The sequence below is a fragment of the Anabrus simplex genome, chromosome 2, assembly GCF_040414725.1.
Source record: "Anabrus simplex isolate iqAnaSimp1 chromosome 2, ASM4041472v1, whole genome shotgun sequence".
NCBI classification, from domain to species: Eukaryota; Metazoa; Arthropoda; class Insecta; order Orthoptera; family Tettigoniidae; genus Anabrus; species Anabrus simplex.
The window spans coordinates 63,348,715-63,371,150 of NC_090266.1; the positions used below are offsets into that span (position 1 = coordinate 63,348,715).

Here is a 22,436-nt window from a genome sequence, read left to right on the forward strand (position 1 = left end):
TCACATGGTGAATACACGGACACAATTCTAGTCCTAATTCCTCCCACTGACAAATCTACCCACATCATTCGCTCATTTACGTGCCTAACAGAAACTATGTTCCGTGCAATGGTATTCCTGATAAAGAGCCCTACCCCAGACTCTGCCCTTCCGTTTCTAACACCCGTCAAGTACACTTTATAATCTCCTATCTCTTCCTCGTTATCTCCCCTTACCCGAATATCACTTACTCCTAGCACATCCAGATTCATCCTCTTTGCTGACTCAGCCAGTTCTACTTTCTTTCTTCCATAAGCCCCTTTAATATTGATAGCTCCCCATCGAATTCCATTTCGTTCGCCAAGTTGTTTCCAAGGAGTCCCTCGCCTGTCAAATGGGAGTGGGACTCCGTTACTCCCGTAGGTCCGAGGCTTGCTTAAAATGTTCTGTGCTCGGTCGATTCATGAAGCAGGATGCTGCCCTACTTGCACATAGTCCAAGGGAGGATCTCTCCTCTAACGGGTTATGGACCACCGGTGGATTGCATAGTCCTAGCCGCCTGAGCACAAGGAGGGCCAGGACTCAGAATATGTCCGAGATGCCCACTCCCATTCCATAGCAACTGGTATCCCGACTCTCAGGACCACTTACTAGGCCACTCAGCCGTTGCCCATGGTTCACGAACTAGGACGTGACTACAGTAACCCACTAACATGAACCAGCAATTTTTATTTGGTGTAATAATAATAATAATAATAATAATAATAATAATAATAATAATAATAATAATAATAATAATAATAATAATAATAATAATAATAATAATAATAATAATAATAAGTAATTAGGTCTACATTGTTGAATGAAAAAATAATTTTCTTCTTTCATTTATGGTTTTAATTTCAAGATAAGAATATCATGTCTCCGTCCCCGCGGTCTAGGGTTAGCGTGCCTGCCTTTTATCCGGAGGCCCCTGCTTCGATTCCCGGACAAGTCAGGGATTTTTACTTGCATCTGAGGCCTGGTTCGAGGTCCATTCAGCCTTCGTGATTACAATTGAGGAGCTGTCTGAGGGTTATTTGTGTGGCCCAGGTCTAGAAAGCCAAGAATAACGGCCGAGAAGATCCGTCCTGCTGACCACACGACAACTCGTAATCTTCAGGCCTTCGGGCTGAGCAGCGGTCGCATGGTAGGCCATGGCCCTTGGGGGGCTATTGCTACATGGGGTTTGGTTTAGTTTGGTATTGTACCTTCTTTCTTTTCCTACCGCTTTTCCCCACACGTGGGGTCGCGGGTACAAACTCTCTCACACATGGCCCTCTTTTACTGCCGGAGGCCCTTCCTGACGCCAACCCTTCATGGAGGGATGCATTGCGTGTTTCTGTGATGGTTGGTAGTATGGCGTGAGGTTCTGAATATGAAGAGGAAAGTGTTGGGACAAACACAAACACCCAGTCCTTGAGCCAGGAGAATTAATTAGACGCGATTAAAATCTACGACCCGGCCAGGAATCGAACCCGGGACCCTCAGAACCGAAGGTATCAACGCTGACCATTCAGCCAAAGAGTCAGACGCCGTATTGTACCTTATATGATTCAAACAATTACAGAGGTTTGATTTTGTTCTGCTGCTAGTATTATAAGTTTACTATGGATTTTTTTCTTTGGTGATATCTGAAGCGATCTCTTTTCAATTTCGACTCAATTTATAATTGTTAGGATCATCAGCCTTCCGAAGTAATTTTTAATAAATAAATTTATAATCTACATAAAAATTCAAATGTTTTAATTAAGTTCTGTATCAGTTATAATTCTGTTACCATGTGTTTTATTTTTCAGATAGTTTATACATTTATTTATTTAAAATTAGTTCGTCGGCTGAAGAATTTAGCAGTTATAAATTATGATGGATTATTAAATTCCTGCTAAAAATAAGAGGTATTGGTACAGTATGATTGAGTGGTATTGTACCTTTTTCATGGGATTAATCAAACTTAAGTGAATATCATAAAGAGGAATAACACCTTCTCATGGTATCTGGGTCACTGTAGTGCAGGTAACTTCTTCCTGTGAAGCGAGGAACAGGAATATCGTCCACTAGAATTGGTGCCGTATGTTGCTGACACTGGAAATCTCGACCTCCTTGAGCACATTCACAGGTGAAGTAGTCGAGTTCAGGAACACAGCGCCCCTCATCTCCACAAGGCCGCGCTACACAGGGATGTGGACAGTTGTCCACATTGACTCCTGCTAGTGCTGCTGCGAGTATCTGCAAGGGCTGGTTGTTGATTACCACCTGTCGGGTGGATGGGACACATTATTACGTATGAAATTACTCCCCTTATGAAATAAATGTTTCTATTCCTTCTCCTTGGTTTACGCCGGTCCAAAAGTTTGGGTCCAGGATTTGATAGGAGCAGAGTATGGATAGTTTTTAAATCTTATATCGCAAATTTGGGGTGTTCATATATCCCGCACAGCTAACGAATTCGATTTTCAATACCTCAGAGATTTCATTTTCTGTAAACCGTTTCCCTTTCAATATCGGGCCCAATGTGCAATGAGCAACTCTCTTTATTTCACATCCTTTCAATCCCTTTACAAGTAACGTATACGTTTCTGCCACAAATATTCTGTCCCACAAAAACGGAACATAAGGACTGAATATAACGCTCAATTCACTACCAAATCCTTGACACTAAAGCACTGATTGGTGCATTTGATGGAGGCAAAAACCAAAGTGAAAGACAACAGTGCAGAAATCTAGACGTAAACTAATATTGATAAGTTGCGTAGCAAACACTATGTTAAATAACAAAATGAGTGAGAATAAAAAGGAGAATATTCCATATTTTGGTCACAATAAACTAAGATGTCATTTCAATCATGATATGAAGAGCCGTCCACACTGCTCGAGCATTTTCAGGCCGAAGACAGAAAACATTCGTGGAATGCATTTGAGGTAAAGCCAATCCTAGATCAGGAATTATCCAACTTTGGTTTGCGTTCTTTAAAGAGGCAATGAAGGATCTGGTAAGCAAACAAAACTTCAGAATTAACTGATACAAAATGTTTGCTTTCCATGAAAAATACAGAAGTGTTGTTTACTGAAGGTTTAACCAGTGATATGTTTAAGTTGCACAAAGGTTGTGAGATTACCCTACCTACCGTCGGCTATGAAGAATAATAATTAGAAGATTACAGGACAGAACAGACCTTATTTTGGCCAGATTTGAATTGGAACGAGGGTAGTGATTGATGTTCCACGCTCTTTTGGTATGATGCATCTTTGTAATGTAGATATGTTTCAAAAACTTGAAACTAAACGCAGTCTTGTAAGTACAAGCAAAATAATTTTCATTTTCATTATAAACCATAACGCTTTGAATAAACATATTAATATTATCGAACATAGTTGATTTCTGATTTTTAGCTCTGCTTCTTTAATTGGGTTAAAGAAAGGAAAGATTCCAACATCGTTCACTCCCTTTGAAATAGAATAAAATGCATATATTTAAAAATAACCCTGTTAGCCTAGTTATACGGTTCTTTAGATTAAGTTTGTACTTGTAATTTTTACATTTGACCCATAGTTAGAAAAATAAACATTTTTTTTCTCTTTTCTGTAATGGAATATTTTCTTTTTAATCTCACCCATTCAATTTAAATTTTATATTCTTTTTGTTTGGTAACTAGAATCATGAATAAATAAAAGGTTTCCAGTCGATCAACACAAAGATTTAAAAAGCCCATTTTCCATAAATGGGTAACACTATCAATATAAATATGACACAGCACTTGTACACACCCATAAAGCACAACACTGTACGTATTTTTTAACGCACAACAAACCACACAACTTAGTTTACTCAATAAGCCTACTTAATGAAGAGAATAATACACAATCAATTACTTGGGCCTAATTACACTTAAATAGGTAAAACCATTTAGTGTTGGTGTGGCATTTACCATGAAAATAGCCGTTGTCATTAACTTACTAATGTGGCAGAATCACTTGAAGTTAGGTGTTCACTTATTACAGCTTCACGGTTATACTAACGTGTACTTTGCAAAATAAAATCATGAGTTGAATATTATTTTGAATGAGAAAGTAGGTATTTTAGGATACGTTTATTCAGCATTAGACAACCGCCGAAGTTTCAAAACGCGGCACACAAAAGGAGCACTCTAGAGAAAACACACAAAAAAACCTTTGATGACCACTTACTCAACGAGTGTCAAGATCATGCGGACATCGCGCAAATATGGAAATTCTTCGCATAACCGCCAATAATTCATTATTTATACATTTGAGGACAACATTGTGAATTATACTTATACCTTGAAGATTTAACATTCTCAACCACAATAGTACGGTGCTAGAAAACAGAGAAATTGGGGTTTTCTTGTTCCTGGTTTCAGTTGCGATGGTAAGTCCTCTTATGTCAGATCACGGTCTAGAGAAGTAATTTTTAAAACTTAATAGGTGTAATTAAGTTTAAACAGTTGATTACATGTACATAAATTAATAGCTACAGTTATAAATTTTAGTAATGATGTGCTTAATTCTTCACAAGATAATCATCAGATTTTTTAAGATTATAAATAAACGTATCACGATGTATAATTTGATTACTATATTCTTGCTGAAAGGAACTGATCTGCTTAACTAACGCATTGATAGAAATGAATTTCTTTAGAGTGAATAAGAACGTAAAGTTCCGTAATTATTACCCTCCATGCGGAATTAGGCGGAATGGTGAATTAATCGTTGTGCAGTTTGACCAGTACATATTTCCACTCATATTTCAGATTTATTTTTAAAAAATGGATAAACATCTTCTCTGTTATACTTCTCATAGTATCCTAAGGTATTCGAGGAAACTTCACCTTTCAGTCATCTTGCACTGACCTCCTTCACAGTTCCAATGAAGTTAAACAATATCTGTAAACTAGTTGAAAGTTTGGGATGGAAAAGACTGCAAACAACGTTACAGAGGGATGTATGTGGGATCGGAGTAAAATTCGAGGACCAGTTGGATGCTTTTAAAATGGAAAAATACCGGGTGGTCCACCAGCCCCTTGCGATCCAGTTTTATGCATCCCTTCACATATACTACAATTCTGAACGACATCGGACCCTCTCGCTAAATGAGGGTAATATAACGAGATGTGTGTTTACGGGCTAGAAGGCAGCAGCATTCGTGAGCGCCACTATTAATTCATTATGGGTATCTCGAATGAACCCGTCAAATGAGTATAGATACGCAGAACACGTATCTTAAAACAGCAGGTGGACTCATAGACCGGGAGCACGGTACTATATAGGCTGGGAAGTGGCCGCCGAACCCCAAGTGTCGCAGTAGCACACATTGCAAGCGGGCGGGGAGATAATGTGATAGTGGACAGTGCTCGAGGTAGGAGGTTCGAATTCCACATTACAAATTTTTTAACAGCCACTTGCCTGGTATGTGGTAAGGTTGCATACTTGATAGCTTCCAAGGACTGATTTGTTCATTTCACCCTGTAAAAGACCGTATGTATCGTTGCATTGGGTATGGTGCTGGGTTGGTCGAGGATGTGGAGATGATGGTCTGGGGTCAGTATAGGCTGGGATTTGGGCGCCGTAGGTCAAGTGTCTCAGTAGCTCACGCGACTAGAGCGCGGTGGGATGTGTGATAGATGACAGTGCTCGAGCGTTACAAGGTTCAAGTCCCATGCAAGTATTTCTTTAAGCTAGTAGCATGGGAACTGGCAAGGATGTATACTTAATACCAGTATTCTTCACAGACTGATATGTTTATTGGGCCCTGAAAAGGGCCGTTGGTATGGAGCTGGTTTGATAGAAGCTAGGAAACATGTGATAGGATTTCGGTTATCCACGTTGTTTAAGGTAGCACCTGCTCGAAGTGACGACCTCCGTGGTCAATACAGAGCTGCGCGCGATGTTTTATGAACCGTCTGGCCCGTTGCAACACCTCTGGCAAAACGGATCGGCATGCCTCGGTGATGAGCTGTATAAAGTGACAAGGACTGGCCGACTCCTGTGCGTACACCAGTTGGTTTACATGGCCCCACAGGAAAACATTCCAGGGGCGTAAGATCGGACGATCTGGCGGGCCAGGGGACAGGTACTCCCTTTCCTATCGATTTATCAGGATACATCGCATGGAGATGGTTACGGACGAGCACCGCCGTGTGCGGTGGAGTTCCGTCGTGTTGAAACCACATCCTGCAGCGGTCAAGGAGTGACACTTTTCCAAAAACGGTGGAGAAACCGCAGATAGCATTGGCTGGTCAGATGGCCCTCTAGGAAATGGGGACCGATGAGATGATCACCCATGATTCCACACCGTACGTTCACGCCCCAATGTACCTGGAAATCTGTCTGTCGCACCCAATGGGGGTTATCCACACACAGCAGTAATGCATATTTTGGCGATTAACTGTTCAATTATTGTGGAATCGGAATTAGTCCGTGAATAAGAGAGTCGTTAGAAAAACAGGATCAGTGTCCACATGCTGTAGGATCCATTGACCGAAGGCCACCCGGGCATCGAAATCATGACCATGGAGCTCCTGGTGTAAATGCAGATGGTACGGGTGAAACCGGTGGGTATGCAAAATCCCCATAACAGATGCTCGGCTGATGTTCGGCTCCTGTGCAATGGCCCATGTACTAGTATGAGGGTTACGCCGGATAGCGTCAAACACGACATCTGCATTGTCAGCAGACGTCACGGGATGATCTCGAACAGGCCGTGTCCTTCCCAGGGATGCAATATACCGCAGGCGTCTTTCCACACTCCGAAATGTCATGCCCGTCGGTTGTCATCTATCCGTATAGTAATGAAATGGCGTATGGCTTTCAGTGCCGGGAGTGTCCGAGGACATATTCGGCTTACCAGGTGCAGGTCTTTTGATTTGACTCCCGTAGGCGACCTGCGCGTCGTGATGAGGATGAAATGATGACGAAGACGACACATACACCCAGTTCCAGAGCCAGCGATATTAACGAATAATGGTTAAAATTCCCGACCATGCCAGGAATCGAACCCGGGACCCCTGTGACTAAAGGCCAGCACGCTAACCATTTAGCCATGGAACTATCCGTATAGTGTTCTTGGTACAGGCGTTGTGCCTGGTATGCATTCTGTCTAGCTTCTTCATAGATAAGTAATACTCGTCGCTGGAATACATCTCGAGGCAGTGAATACACTTTGTGCTGTGAATTGCTTTGAAAGAGAGGAGTTCGCGCAGCTACATACGTACCTGCCATCGTATGTTGTTATCGTTCCAATGGGGCATACTTTGCCTTACTTGTGCCTACGAAGCTTGTTACATGTACGACGTTGCTAACTGGCTGCAGACCATCATCTCCTCATCCTTGTCCAACTCAACACCATACCCAATGCAACAATACGTATGGTCTTTTACAGGATCAAATGAACTAATCAGTCCTTGGAAGCTATCAAGTATGAAACCTTACCACATCCCAGGCAACTGACTGTTACAAGAATTCTTATCTGGGATTCGAACCTCCTACCTCGGGCACTGCCCACTATCACATATCTCCCCACCGTTTGCCATGTGAGCTACTGCGACACTTGACGTAGGGCGCCCACATCCCAGCCTATGCAATACCGTGCTCCCGGTCTGTGCGTCCACCTCCTGTTTTAAAGTACGTATTCTGGGTATCTGTACTCGTTCTACGGTTTCATTCGAGGTACCTATAATGAATTAATAGTGGCGCTCACGATTCCTGCTGTCTTCTATCCCGTAAACGCACATCTCGCTATATTACCCCAGTTTAGGGAGAGGGACCGATGTCTTTCAGAACTGTAGTAAATGTGAAGGGATGCATAAAGCTGGATCGCAAAGGGTTGGTGGACCACCCGGCATAGTGTGAAGGGTCACTTTCAAAGCTTACCTACCCAATTTCGAGAAATAGGCTTCCATTGCTACATCCTGAAGCCTGACATATACTGTTCTGAATACATGGAATGCAGTATCATTAAGAACCTTCTACGTGTCAAAGCCTCTGCTGGCCAGTTAGATGGCTGCGACGACTTTCTCGACGATAATACTGGGCTTTCACGATGGAGATTACGAGAGGAAGGAAATGAAGTTATACTTTTCAATATACATATTGTTAAAATTTCTAACATTTCTGTACGCTACAGTACACGATCGAAATGTCTAGATTCCAATCCAGGTGTTCACAATGAATTTGTTGTTCCTGAATTGGAATCGTCTCCGGAATAGCAGATTGAATAAAAGCATTTAAATTTATAATTTGAATATTTTTCTGTTGAAATATTGGCAAAAATATTAAACTTTAGCATTGTTAACACTTATTTCTCTTGTGTCTGCTACTAGAGATTTGAAAATAATTTGAGGTACATAAATGAAGACAAGGGTAAATACAAAGGGCACTAGGAAAGTTTTGCAATACGCAAAAACGATTGGCTGGACACCCCTGTTATGGTGAGGGATGAAAATAGGGGTGAGAACCGGTCTAGAAGACAGCAAGGCGGAATCTTCACACCAGGTCTTACCAAGCAGTGGGATTGAAAGCAAGTTAAGATGTCAGTGTGGTCTAAAGATGAATATCGCGCAATTATCCACTACAATTTTGCTCGTGGATTAACTGTTGACCAGTGCCTGGAGAAAATGACTCCTGTGCTGGGGAGAGACTGTCCACATCGGACAACAATTTTCCGCTGGTACAAAGAGTTTCAGAGGGGAAATTTTGGGGTTGAAGAAGATCCCCGTTCTGGGCGACCGTCTGAATCAGTGACTGAGGAAAACATTGAAGCTGTGAGGAAAATGTTGCAGCAGGAGAGGCGGATGACATATCGGCAGGTAGAAGAGACCCTCCAAATTACTGTACCAGCTATTCATTAAATTCTACACGACCATCTCCATGTTAGAAATGTTTGTTCCTTTTGGGTGCCCCATTCACTTTCAGAGGAACAAAGGTCACATCGAGTGAAATGGTGCCGAGAAATGCTAAAACAGTTTGAAAATGGGACTTCGCGTAACGTCAATAGCATCGTTACAGGTGACGAAACTTGGCTTTATTACTACGATGTCCCAACAAAATCCCAGAACAAGATGTGGCTGTTTGAAGGTGAGGGTACTCCTGTGTCTGTGCGAAACTCAAGGTCAGTGAAGAAAAGGATGATTGCAGTATTCTTCACTGAACGGGACATCCTGACTCGGGTTGTGCTAGAAACACAAAGGACAGTTACTGCGAAGTGGTACAGTGAGACTTGTCTGCCTCAGGTAATCCAGGGTCTCAAGCAGCTCCGTCCAAGGTCACGGATCATCACTTGGCTCTTGCATCACGATAATGCTCCAGCATATCGCGCTAATGTAACAATGGATTTTCTTGCCAGATCAGGGTCGACTGTGCTTCATCACCGTCCATATAGTCCTGATCTTGCCCCATGTGACTTCGCACTCTTCACAGAAGTGAAGGTGGAGCTGAAAGGGCGGCGTTTTGCATCCGACGAGGAGCTTCTGGCAGCATGGGATCAAGAGTGTGAAAATGTAACCGAAGAAAAGTGGCAGAGTTGGTTCAGTGACTGGTTTCGACGTATGGAAAAGTGTATTGAGTGTGTTGGAAATTATTTTGAAAAAGTCTAAAGCGTTCACTCACATTGCAAAACTTCCCTAGTGCCCTTTGTACAAGATGTGGGCAGTTGCTTTGTACATAAGGAACATGGTGCTCCTGTGCGAACCTCATCACTTACTTGGTTAGTTGATCTTGTTGAATTCACCGAGTGTTAAAATGAGTATCAAATGCGATGCGTACTACAAGATATACAAATCTAGTTCTTTCAGTTTCACCAAGCAGGTTTAAGTCTCGAAATATATCACTAGAAATGATAAGTGAAAACGAACTATCGTTGCATAGTATATCATAAAATATTAATCTTGTGAGACTGAGAACCTCCTCTTATCACAATCGACTCAGATACCATCTGTCACCAAATGGAAAGATACAACGTATTCGCATTGGGGCACGAGAAATGTAGAGAGTCCAGACCGAGAGAACAATAAATATCCAAAAGAGCTTGTATAATTTGGTTTAAATTTCCTAAACCATATTATTCTTCTTCCTCCTTTCCCATTTTAGACAGTATCACCCTCATTTATAGGTTGTGTTTAGAGTAAATTTCTAGTAGTAAAGGGTTAGTCCTCACACAGCAGCCAATATTTGCGTGATTTTCACTATTGAGGTATATTTCCTTCTAATGAAGCCCTGGCGAATATAGAATACAGGTCCCCAGTCCTTCCATTACCTGGTAAGGGAACTATCATTGTAAAATATGCGTAGTTTGGTCATTAACATGTAATTCCATCGTAATGGTAAGAGCATATTTGTTATCTCCCTACGTTATAGGGCACGGTCAAAATAACTTAGATTCCAGTCCAGCGATACACAATTTATTTGTTGCACCTGAAGTGGAATAATCAGCTGAATAGCAGGTCCATTTTAAGGCGATTTATTGTTATCATTATTATTATCCTCTTTTGCTCCTCTTGCTGTTGTATAAATAATTTCATATACTCACCAAGGTAATAATTAGATTGTTCCAAGGGTAATTAGACTTCCACTGTCATTAAAAACGAACGAGCGCGCAGTATTGTAAAACTACCGCTCAGGTACACAGTTCTCATTAAAAATGGAGCCGATAGATACAATGTTTGATTTAGATTGGAGGTGAATTATATTTTAATAACAATTAAAATTAAGTTTGATAAAATATTAAATGCGAGAAATTTGCAATACCATGCACTCATTCTCTTTTTTTTGTTTTTTTATGAACGACTATAAATTATTCAGAGGATATCTTTATTGAAAGAAAGGTATATCGGCCTTACTAATTCAATGATGGCGTTAATGGTAAGTTGACAGTTCGTATTGCACCCATAACCGTAAAGGGTACAATTTATGGATAAAAGAATGTACATTGATTTCTTTAATCAACGGAAGTGAATAGCTCACTTCATTTGCACACATTTTGGAGTACGAGTCGTCCACTTGGAATTATCCAGGTTGTGTCGGCATTTTATCACATTCAGTATTCTATTTGCCATGTTATATATAAGTTCCCTGTGAATAAGTTCCTAGAGAAATTCCAAGGGTTCACGTTAATTGTATTAGTTTCTTGATTACTAATATGTGATATTAATATAACTCATATGATCATATCATACTGAAATCTGTTCCAGATTATGAATTAAATTCCGAAATATTCCTTAGATTTCCTCTTCTTCAGCATTTTTCGGATTTGAAAATATGATGATTTTGGTCTGTCCTGATTTGAAACATTGATACAAGTACAACAATTGCGTTTATGTTATATACTGAGAAATCTAGAATTTATTCCAAGAATAATTTGTAAATACAGTATTAAATATAACAATATTCAGAGCGAAGAATACTTTTCCCAGTTTTCTTAGCTTCCTGGACCCGTAATGAAGGTGATGAAGTGCGATAAGCCTATTTAATGTCGTTATATTTTAGATTTATCTAATGAATGTCTTTTACTTCATTGCTTAGCTATGTTCCTCAATTCCTCTAGCCGGTCTTCTGGATGTATTCATATCTCCAGATACCGGTACATAGTTTAATATAGACAACTTTTCATATATAGAAGATCAGATATTCCACTTGGAAAGTCCGTTCTAGTTACATTTGAATCGTGAAAGATGTTACTTTGTAACTGTGAACGAGAAAGTAATAAATGGAATTATCAATAAACATGTTGAAACACTTCTTGTTAAAGTTACGTTGATTTGTTAACAATCCCGCTTATTTTCTTATTAATAACTCACTGATTTTACTTACTGTATATTAATTTAATTAGACTTATTTTGATAATATTCTAGATAGTTTCATAATTTAAGAAATGAAAGTAAATTATTTTTATTTGTTAGCGATAATGTTGTTAGCTTTTAATGAATGAAGCTACAGTTGCTCATGTAGGAATGAAAAAATATGAATTGTTCATTGGTGAAAATTAAAATCTGACTCGAACATATTATCAGATCATGTTGAAATACTTCCTTAATCAGAAGCCCCTGGATACGAAGTCCATCCAATTAGAATTTGCCGCTGATGGTATCAAATCCAACTTCTCATGAAAAGTTCAGGAAAGAATACATTTCTCTGCTATAGATTGCTTTATCAGACAGTAAGAACTACGCCTATTTAAAAAGACTTTTCTGGTAGTTTAGTGTAAACTAAATTCATCGTTGTAATCTTGGTGGCATTTTTAAGTTGATAATGGATTTGTTGAGGATATATTTTTTACAGGAAGTTGCTGCTCTCAAATCGCTTAGCTATTTTCCTCAATTCTTATAGCCGGTCTTCTGCATGTATGAAATGTCTCACTACTCCATGCTCGTATCTTATAGAGCTTATTTATGACTTACTAAACGATTTCATTCTTTTCTTCTGTTCTGAATCACGTATTTTCAGAGAAATGCGATGTCTTAGGATATGTTTTTCAGTATCGATGAAATGTCGCTTCATTCTAATATGGTTACATTTCAGGGCTGGAACCAAGTTTAAGTTAACCATGTAAAATTCATCATATACTTATTAGAACAATTCTTTCTGAATTTCGTGCTTCATATACACAATGACCTGGAAATTTGAATAAGATAAGGCATGATTGGGAAGGTTTTGCTTTAACGTTCGCATTTTGCTCTTCGTTTGTGTGGTTAACCCTAAATAAACACATTTCTTAAAAAATATTGTGTCTACGGTATATACGAATAGAAAATAAACATCAAGAATATATTGACACCGAGGAGGAGAATATAGGATATTAGAAACGTGCTTAATGTTATTCTTTAAAATTGATGTTCTCGTTAAAATGCTTATATTTTCTGGTTTACTTTGTTTTCTCTCGTCGACTGGATGTTCTCAATGCTGGACTTGTAACCACTTATCCACATGCAAGAAGAAATAATAATGAAAAATAACATGTGATTCATCTCTCAGTTTGCAAGTTCTTATATTAAATACAAACGTAACTACCTCTGCCCTCCTTGTTATCTATTCTGAGATTTTCCCTTCATGATAAACGACAACATTCCATGTCTAAGTACATTTGTAATTACATTGCGAAGAATAAACTGGGCTTCCTCTACAGTGAAAATGCGAGACATCTGTCACCTGTCACGTCGACGACAGCCCCAAATGCAGATCAATAATGGCTGATTGATACTTCAAGTTATCTGGGTTCATAACTGTGTGAACTTTGTGGAGATTTTGAAGATAATTTTTTTATATGAATTGCAGCAAAAATCTCGTTGGCCACAACTGAAGGGCAGTGTTAATTTCTTCATTCATTAAGGGCATCCTTTTCTTTTTTCACTCTTCCTTCAAATTCAATATATCAGTTGTACTTTCATAGGTGTCATATATTTCCTTGATTTCTATGAAGATTCAGGTCCGTATTCTAATGTCTACAGGGTAGTATTTTCTCCTCAAAAATCGCACAGCGTCAGAAGAGGCATCTCGTATGATTTCATGAATTTTATAAATCTAACCTAAATAGATTTTCACACAACACCTAACAATACTCATACCCTATTAACAAAACCATTTATTTTGTAAGTGCTCTTAGTGACTGTTGTTAATGGTTTTGACATTCACGCCCATTTCTGAAGAAGTCAAACGGCAGGGATATTTAAAGATATAGAAGAAATCTCAACGGATCGAAAATCCACTCAGACCTCTGCGAAATCATCTTGAGATGAGGGACGTCCTTATTCCATCGGTGGTTTACTGCTCAGTATGGAAGACAGCTGATTTACAAGGAGAATTTCGATTGTACCTATTTCTTCGCTGTGATTCGCGAACTACAGTAAATACTTGAAGCGTGCTTGAATCAGGAAACCACTTTACGAAATTATCTTTGTCGATACTCTTTCTCGAGGAGTGGAAGAACGTCACAAGCCTTCAAATGTTCGTCGATTATACAACAGTGAACTGCATTAACAAGTAAGTCAGTGCTGATAATTGTACGTGTTTCAACAGGCATAGCATGAAACTACTGCACGTGTTATGTGAGGAAAAATTATAACACATATCAGTAAAACAGACGTTCACACCGTGAACGTGACAGAAGGGAATCACGAGTAGCATTTTCAGACTGGATAGTGACATTTATTTATCTTATCATTTTAACTTTTCAGATACAATGACATTTCGCAATCAGTTGGAAAAATGCATTATAATTTTTAGAATAATCAAACGGTTCATATTATTATGTAGTAATTCAGGAAGGGGACATCTGGAGATAGCTAGAAATGTTACACATAGGACACTACACTCGTAGTTACAAACTTTTATTTATGTGGAAATTGTTATATTTACCTCAAAATGTATCCATCCATCATTTTTTATTATTGTTGTTATTATGCTTCACGAATTCAATGAATTTTTTTCTCCATGATGTTATAATGACTTCATTGATGGCGTAAACAAGAATATTGCGGTAAGCTGAAAATATTCTGCTTTCTGACGATCGAACGTAGATTTAAAGGCAATAACGACAGTATATAATATAGGGAGTTATTCACTTTAAGTTTGGAGAGAAATGGGACATACAAATGAAGCAGAACAAAGTGAAATTAATTAATGAAAATACACATTGCATTCAAGATAATAGCTGATACTAGAACGAAACATTCATAATTGTTTTGGAGTTCACAAAAGCATACTGTTGTTTTTCATTCAAAATGTTCCATTCATACCCATTTTACTATAATTACTGCAAAAAAGTGAAAAAAAACCCAACATCTACTGCCGAGGAAGTATTCACATCAGCAGAAAAACCCAACTTGGTGAAAACACTTTTACCATGTGCGTACAATTTGAATTAAATTATCTTTTTTTTATCTAAACTTAGCGTTGTGTTGTTGTGTGTTTGAGTCATCAGTCCATAGACTGGTTTGATGCAGCTCTCCATGCCACCCTATCCTGTGCTAACCTTTTCATTTCTACGTAACTATTGCATCCTACATCTGCCGTAATCTGCTTGTCATATTCATACCTTGGTCTACCCCTACCGTTCTTACCACCTACACTTCCTTCAAAAACCAACTGAACAAGTCCTAGGTGTCTTAAGATGTGTCCTATCATTCTATCTCTTCTTCTCGTCAAATTTAGCCAAATCAATCTCCTCTCACCAATTCGATTCAGTATCTCTTCATTCCTGATTCGATCTATCCATCTCACCTTCAGCATTCTTCTGTAACACCACATTTCAAAAGCTTCTATTCTCTTTCTTTCTGAGCTGGTTATCGTCCATGTTTCACTTCCATACAATGCCACGCTCCACACGAAAGTCTCCAAAAACATCTTTCTAATTCCGATATCAATGTTTGAAGTGAGCAAATTTCTTTTCTTAAGAAAGCTCTTCCTTGCTTGTGCTAGTCTGCATTTTATGTTCTCCTTACTTCTGCCATCGTTAGTTATTTTACTACCCAAGTAACAATATTCATCTACTTCCTTTAAGACTTCATTTCCTAATCTAAAATTTCCTACATCACCTGCCTTCGTTCGACTGCACTCCATTACTTTTGTTTTGGACTTATTTATTTTCATCTTGTACTCCTTATCCAAGACTTCATCCATACCATTCAGCAACTTCTCGAGATCTTCTGCAGTCTCAGATAAAATAACAATATCATCGGCAAATCTCAAGGTTTTGATTTCCTCTCCTTGGACTGTGATTCCCTTTCCAAATTTCTCTTTGATTTCCTTTACTGCCTGTTCTATGTAAACATTGAAAAGGAGAGGGGACAAACTGCAGCCTTGCCTCACTCCTTTCTGGATTGCTGCTTCTTTTTCAAAGCCCTCGATCCTTATCACTGCAGACTGATTTTTATACAGATTGTAGATAATTCTTCGTTCTCGGTATCTGATCCCTATCATCTTCAGAATCATAAATAGCTTGGTCCAATCAACATTATCGAATGCCTTTTCTAGATCTACGAATGCCATGTACGTGGGCTTGTCCTTCTTGATTCGATCCTCTAAGATCAGACGTAAAGTCAGGATTGCTTCACGTGTTCCTACATTTCTTCTGAAGCCAAACTGATCTTCTCCCAACTCAGCTTCCACTTGTTTTTCCATTCTTCTGTAAATAATACGTGTTAAAATTTTGCAGGCATGAGATATTAAACTAATGGTGCGGTAGTTTTCACACCTGTCAGCACCGACTTTCTTGGGAATAGGTATAACAACATTCTGCCGAAAATCGGATGGGACTTCTCCTGTCTCATACATCGTGCACACTAAATGAAATAACCTTGCCATGCTGGTTTCTCCTAAGGCAGTCAGTAATTCAGAGGGAATGTCATCAATTCCAGGTGCCTTGTTCATATTTAGGTCACTCACAGCTCTGTCAAACTCTGACCTCAAAATTGGGTCTCCCATTTCATCAGCATCAACAGCCTCATGTTCCAGAACCAAATTATCTATATCTTTACCTTGATACAACTGTTGGATATGCTCCTGCCATCTTTCTGCTTTGTCTTCTTTCCCTAGAAGTGGCTTTCCATCTGAGCTTTTAATATTCATACTCCTAGATTTCCTTTCTCCAAAGGTTTCCTTGATTTTCCTGTATGCAGCATCTACCTTTCCCAGGACCATACAGCCTTCGACATCCTTGCACTTCTCCTTCAGCCATTCTTCCTTAGCTACCTTGCACTTTCTATCCACTTCTTTCTTTAATCGCCTGTATTCTTTTCTGCCCTCTTCATTTCTAGCATTCTTGTATTTTCGTCGTTCATCAATCAGGTCTAGTACCTCCTGAGTTATCCACTGATTCTTAGTTGATCTTTTCTTCCTTCCTAACATTTCTTCAGCAGCCCTACTGACTTCATTTTTCATGACTCTCCCCTCTTCCTCTATACTGTTTCCTTCAGCCTTTTCATTTAATCCTTGTGCAACATGTTCCTTGAAACAATCCCTCACACTCTTTTCTTTCAACTTGTCTAGATCCCATCTTTTTGCATTCTTTCCTTTCTTCAATTTCTTCAACTTCAGATGGCATTTCATGACCAACAAGTTGTGGTCACAGTCCACGTCTGCTTCTGGTAAAGTTTTGCAATCCAACACCTGGTTTCTGAATCTCTGCATAATCATAATGAAGTCTATTTGATACCTTCCAGTGTCTCCAGGTCTCGTCCACGTATACAGCCGTCGTTTGTGGTGTTTGAACCAAGTATTGGCAAGGACTAAATTATGATCAGTGCAGAATTCAACCAGCCGACTTCCTCTTTCGTTCCTTTGTCCCAATCCAAACTTTCCTACTGTACTACCTTCTCTTCCTTGGCCTACCACTGCATTCCAGTTTCCCATCACAATTAGATTCTTGTCTTCTTTTACATATTGTATTAAATCTTCTATCTCCTCATATATTCTTTCGATTTCTTCATCATCCGCTGAACTAGTAGGCATATAGACCTGCACTATTGTGGTGGACATTGGTTTGGTGTCTATCTTGACGACAATAATTCTTTCACTATGCTGCTCGTAGTAGCTTACCCGCTGCCCTATTTTCTTATTCATTATTAAACCAACTCCTGCATTTCCCCTGTTTGATTTTGTGTTGATAATTCGGTAGTCGCCTGACCAAAAATCTTGTTCTTCCTGCCAACGTACTTCACTTATACCAACTACATCTAACTTTAGCCTATCCATCTCCCTTTTCACATTCTCTAACCTACCACAACGATTCAAACTTCTAACATTCCACGCTCCGACTCGCAGAATGTCAGTATCCATCTTCCTGATGATCGCCCCCTCTCGTGTAGTCCCCACCCGGAGATCCGAATGGGGGACTAGTTTACCTCCGGAATATTTTACCCGGGAGGCAGCCATCATCAGTACATCATTCATACAGAGAGAGCTGCACGTCCTCGGGAGGTAGTTACGGCTGTAGAGTCCGTTGCTTTCAGCCGTGTAGCAGTATCAACACAGCTAAGCCATGTTGAGTATTATTACAAGGCTGTATCAGTCAATCATCTAAGACTGCCGCCCTTGCAACTACCGAAAGGCTGCTGCTCCCCTTTCGATGAACCATTCGTTGGTCTGGTCTCTCAACAGATACCCATCCAATATGGTTGCACCTGCGGCTCGGCTATCTGCATCATTGGGACACGCAAGCCTCCCCACCGCGGCAAGGTCACATGGTTCGCAGAGGAGGCGTTATAAAACACTTAAGATCTTATGAATCCATTATTTTTAGGATATCACATGCTGGAATATCGGTCATGAACCTAAAGGTGAAGCGTATTTAACTATTTGCATTTGTATTCCATCATTTGAGACTAATTAATAGCCATTTATGTTCCTTTTTAAACCTATGGAATGACTAATTCGGTAAATACAGTACTTAAAGTTGAAATTAAATGCAACTTAGTGATAGATTATGCGAACTTCGTTACATAGTTCAGTTTTCTTTCTACTTCAAAGTAATTACTATATATGAGCTACTCAACAGTAAAAGATATAAAAAACTCCCTTACAGACGGTGTTCAAATGCGAGGACACATGTTCAGAGCAGATATTCATATTTCTACATTATCTACTGAACAGGTCAAAAGTTTATTAAATAGTCAATGCAGGATAAAAACTTTTATGTTGAAGCTCTGCCATTGCACTGCATACACTTTAATAGGTATTATAGAAAAAGTAGGCTATGCTGTCAAAACGATTCGAGACATTGAATCAAAACTGAGCTTCGTGTGATTATATTAAACTTTTAAGACATTTTGAATGTTGTTGTGAATTCATTTGAAGGGCTTGGCATTTTTTAAAGCAATCAGCGTCATTTACCGTCGTGTGTCTAATAACCTGTTTTTATTATAGAGTGAATACAACTAGTTAGTTAAATCTAGTGCTAGGTAGATGTCTTGGATCCTGAGGTAAGAACTATTCGAGTGAACGAAGCCTATTAAAATAATCGAAATTTAAAAATAACTTTTTAGAGGGTTTATCTACTGCCTAGTTAGCGTTATCTCCTCTACTCTATTATTACAAATACAAACGCTCCCAACATCTTTTCAGCTTACGGACGCAGTCTTGGTAGGCAGTTTGGAGATACCGCGCAATTCTGCTTGCGATTTCACTTGGATGTCTTCAACTGGACCTCGGGGATATTTAGTTCCAGAACTGAAAAACGCTTGTCAGGGCTAGTTCAGGTGATTAAGGGTGGATAGAGATGCACAATTGTCTTCGTGTTCTTAAAAGTTTTAGAATTGATAGCGATGCATGAACCGGCGCGTTGTCATGGTGGAGGGTTCAGGAGTTTTGTATTCTACCAGCGTGTCTTTATCTGCAGACAGTTCCTCAGACCTCTTAATACGTCGAAATAATACCAGCAGTACACTGTGCACAACACCACTGATATCAACAAAGACTGTCAACAACAAAAATTTCACGTTTGACCTGACGTGCCACGTTGTCTTCGGTCTCAGCGAGTCGCCATAGGTTGTCTTCATCATCTGGCATATTTCTGAAAACGTTTTCTTCAGTCTGAAGCAGAAGGGAATGTTGATATACCTCTCGTGATATTCAGATATATCGGCAATCGAAAACCATACTCAACACACTCCCAAACTGACAATTGTTGAGCGATAACTAACTGTTTCAGAAATGATTGACAAACGCTTTTATTCATTTGATTTACCACCGATTTGTATTCAGGGCTGTCGGCCAGGTGGCAGATTCCATATCATTTTTTTAATCTAGCCTTTTCTTACACAATTTCAAAGGATTTGGAAATTTGTCGAACATCTCCCTGAGCAAGTTATTCTAATCGTTAATTCCTTTTCCAATGAACGTACACTTCCAAAATTAGACCTCTTGAATTTCAACTTCATTTTCATCTTTCCTACTTTCAGAAATTCCACTCAAACGTATTCCTCTACAAATGTCACTCAATGCCACCTCTCCACTGAGAGCATGGAACATACCCTTAGTCGAACAACTTGTCTTCTTACGCCGGAATCTTCCCAGCCTAACGATTGTGACACTTTTGTTTGATGTCACCAAGAACAAATCATGCTGCTTTCCTGTGGAACTTTGCCAGTCCTCATATCCTAGCAAGGGTCCCACACACTAGAACCATAGTCTAATTGGGGCCTTACCAGAGATATATGCGCCCCCTCTTTTACATGCTTACTATAACCCATAAATACCTTCATAAACATGTGAAGAGATTTGGAACACTTACAACCTCGTTAATGTGATCAGATCAATGACGATCTTTTCTTATATTAACACCTAGGTACGTACAGCGATGCCCATCAGGTACTTTCACTCCATCAACACTGTAATTAAAACAGGGAGGACTTCTATCCTCTTGGTGAAACTTGCAACCAGACTTTTCATTCCATTTACCAACATATCATCTCACAATACTGTCGAGGTCTTTTTGCAATAGCTTACGTTCCTTTAACTTATTTATTACTCTATACAGTATAACATCATCCGCAAAAAGCCCTATCTGTGATTTCATTTCTGTACTCATATCATTTACATATGTACTGTAGAAAACATAAAAGACCCAATAATACTGCCATGCGGAACTGTCTTGATCAATACTGGATCATATAATGCTTCAACTACTATAATTCTCTGTGTTCTATTTTCTAGAAATATAGCCACCCATATAATTTTGTGTAGTCCAGTAGCCCTCATTTTCGTCAGTAGTCTCTCACGATCTACCCTATCGGAAGCAAACATTAGTTAGGAAGGACTTCATTGTAGAGCACAACTTACCAGAAATCATCATGTTTTTGCGCAGTACTTTCATAGTTTGGTTCGTTTCTGAAGACATCTCGTATACCTGTAGTTAGACTAGAAAATTCCAGGCAAGACAAATTCAGGGTAGCTGCTGTCAGTGTCAGAATTCGGATCTCAGATAAAGCTTTTCAGGTTCAGTCACTTGACCGCAAAAGATGAATTTGAAGTGTAGTTTACAATTACATGAAAATAACGGTTTTTCTGACAATTCAGTTTTACCACGAGAAACAACACGAGAAGGTGATGCAGGTGAGAAAAGAAGTGTACGGAATCTTACCTTCTGAATGCATCCAACGAAAGACGTGCGAACTCGCACTTTGGGTGAAACCATATCGAAGTTGGGTACTCCTCCGATGTAGAGGTTCTGAGGGAGTGAGAGTTGGGTGAAGGCTCCAGGAGTCATCGCCTGGGTTGCTGGGAGATTATCGACTTGCAGAATGGCCAGTCTACCAGTGCGCGACAACCGCAGTTCGTGCCATTCTCCCAAAGCCACAGGCTCACTGCTCCTTGACAAGACAACAAAACAGCGCAATGAGGTCACATATTCATATTGTTAGTCTCCAAATTTATGGCTGTGCGGGAATGGAATACTAGAAGCGACTTTCTGAAAGATGGCTATTCAAATCCTAACGACGAGGAGATGGAATAGAACAGATTGACTTACACTATAGAGACATATTTCTGATGTCAAGGAGCTCTGGCTGTTACTTCAGAAACCAAAAGGGAGTAAATGAATTGGTTATTTTTGGAATGGCATAAGTCAGTTTTTGGCGAAAATATGTTTTGGAGGTAAATTATTTTTTGGGTGTAGATGGATCTTTTAAACGTGAAATGATGTAAGTCTGACCCTTATAAGTGTATGAAACTATTCCACCATTTTGTCGTTTATTTATGTAACAACTTAAGGCAGCACACTTAAGTCTTCCATAAATAAACACATTAGTATGCTAATTGTTGTAAAGCTCACTCCTGTGCTCTTCGTTTTTTTCTGCTTTACAGTTGGATGTATTGAAATGTAATGTAATATGATATGTTGTAACAATGATACGATGCTGATAACAGCACTCCATTTCGTCCATTCCAGTGAGAGGGTATCTATCCTAGTCCATAGACTGACCCCTCTAGGTCAATAGCTTCACTTCATTCTCGTCTCTTCTAGTGAGAGGTTGTCTTGTAGCAACTATACAGAGAATAGGCGTGAAGCTAGTGGGCCTAGACGTGGTCTTCACCGAGAGGACTCCGGCAGGTGGATTCGCCAAATCTCCCGAATGCAAGCTGACAGATACGTGACTCAAAATGTGTAGCCACTCACTCGGTCACATTCCCTACAGCCTACAGGTCCGAAATCGAGGAATGTAGTTGTACCGCCCATCGCCAAATAGCTTAGCTGAGGATATTCACTTGAATATTTCTGCCATTCATAACTAGAACCATATTCTTTGGCTAAAATGCAATTCTCGTTTTTGACAATATCACTTTTACCGTTATGGTTTTCATCCATTAAAAAAGGCTGCTCAGAGGTAATTATTCTAAATGAAAATGAGATAAGTAAAAATGCAATCTCGATTTAATTGAAATTTTGTAATTAATAATGGTGGTTGCGCAAAGCC

The 22,436-nt window shown here is 39.4% G+C and overlaps 1 protein-coding gene across 1 annotated transcript in view; it reads right to left on the reverse strand.

Annotated features, from left to right (window-relative positions):
• The window catches only part of LOC136863432 (pikachurin), a 1,329,416-nt gene that overhangs the window by 53,465 nt on the left and 1,253,515 nt on the right, over window positions 1-22,436 (reverse strand). The window contains exons 8-9 of the mRNA XM_068225939.1: window positions 21,104-21,332; window positions 2,003-2,274 (exon numbers count right to left, since the gene is read on the reverse strand). Coding sequence (XP_068082040.1) covers window positions 2,003-2,274; window positions 21,104-21,332 — 501 coding nt within the window. The remainder of the gene's footprint in view (window positions 1-2,002; window positions 2,275-21,103; window positions 21,333-22,436) is intronic.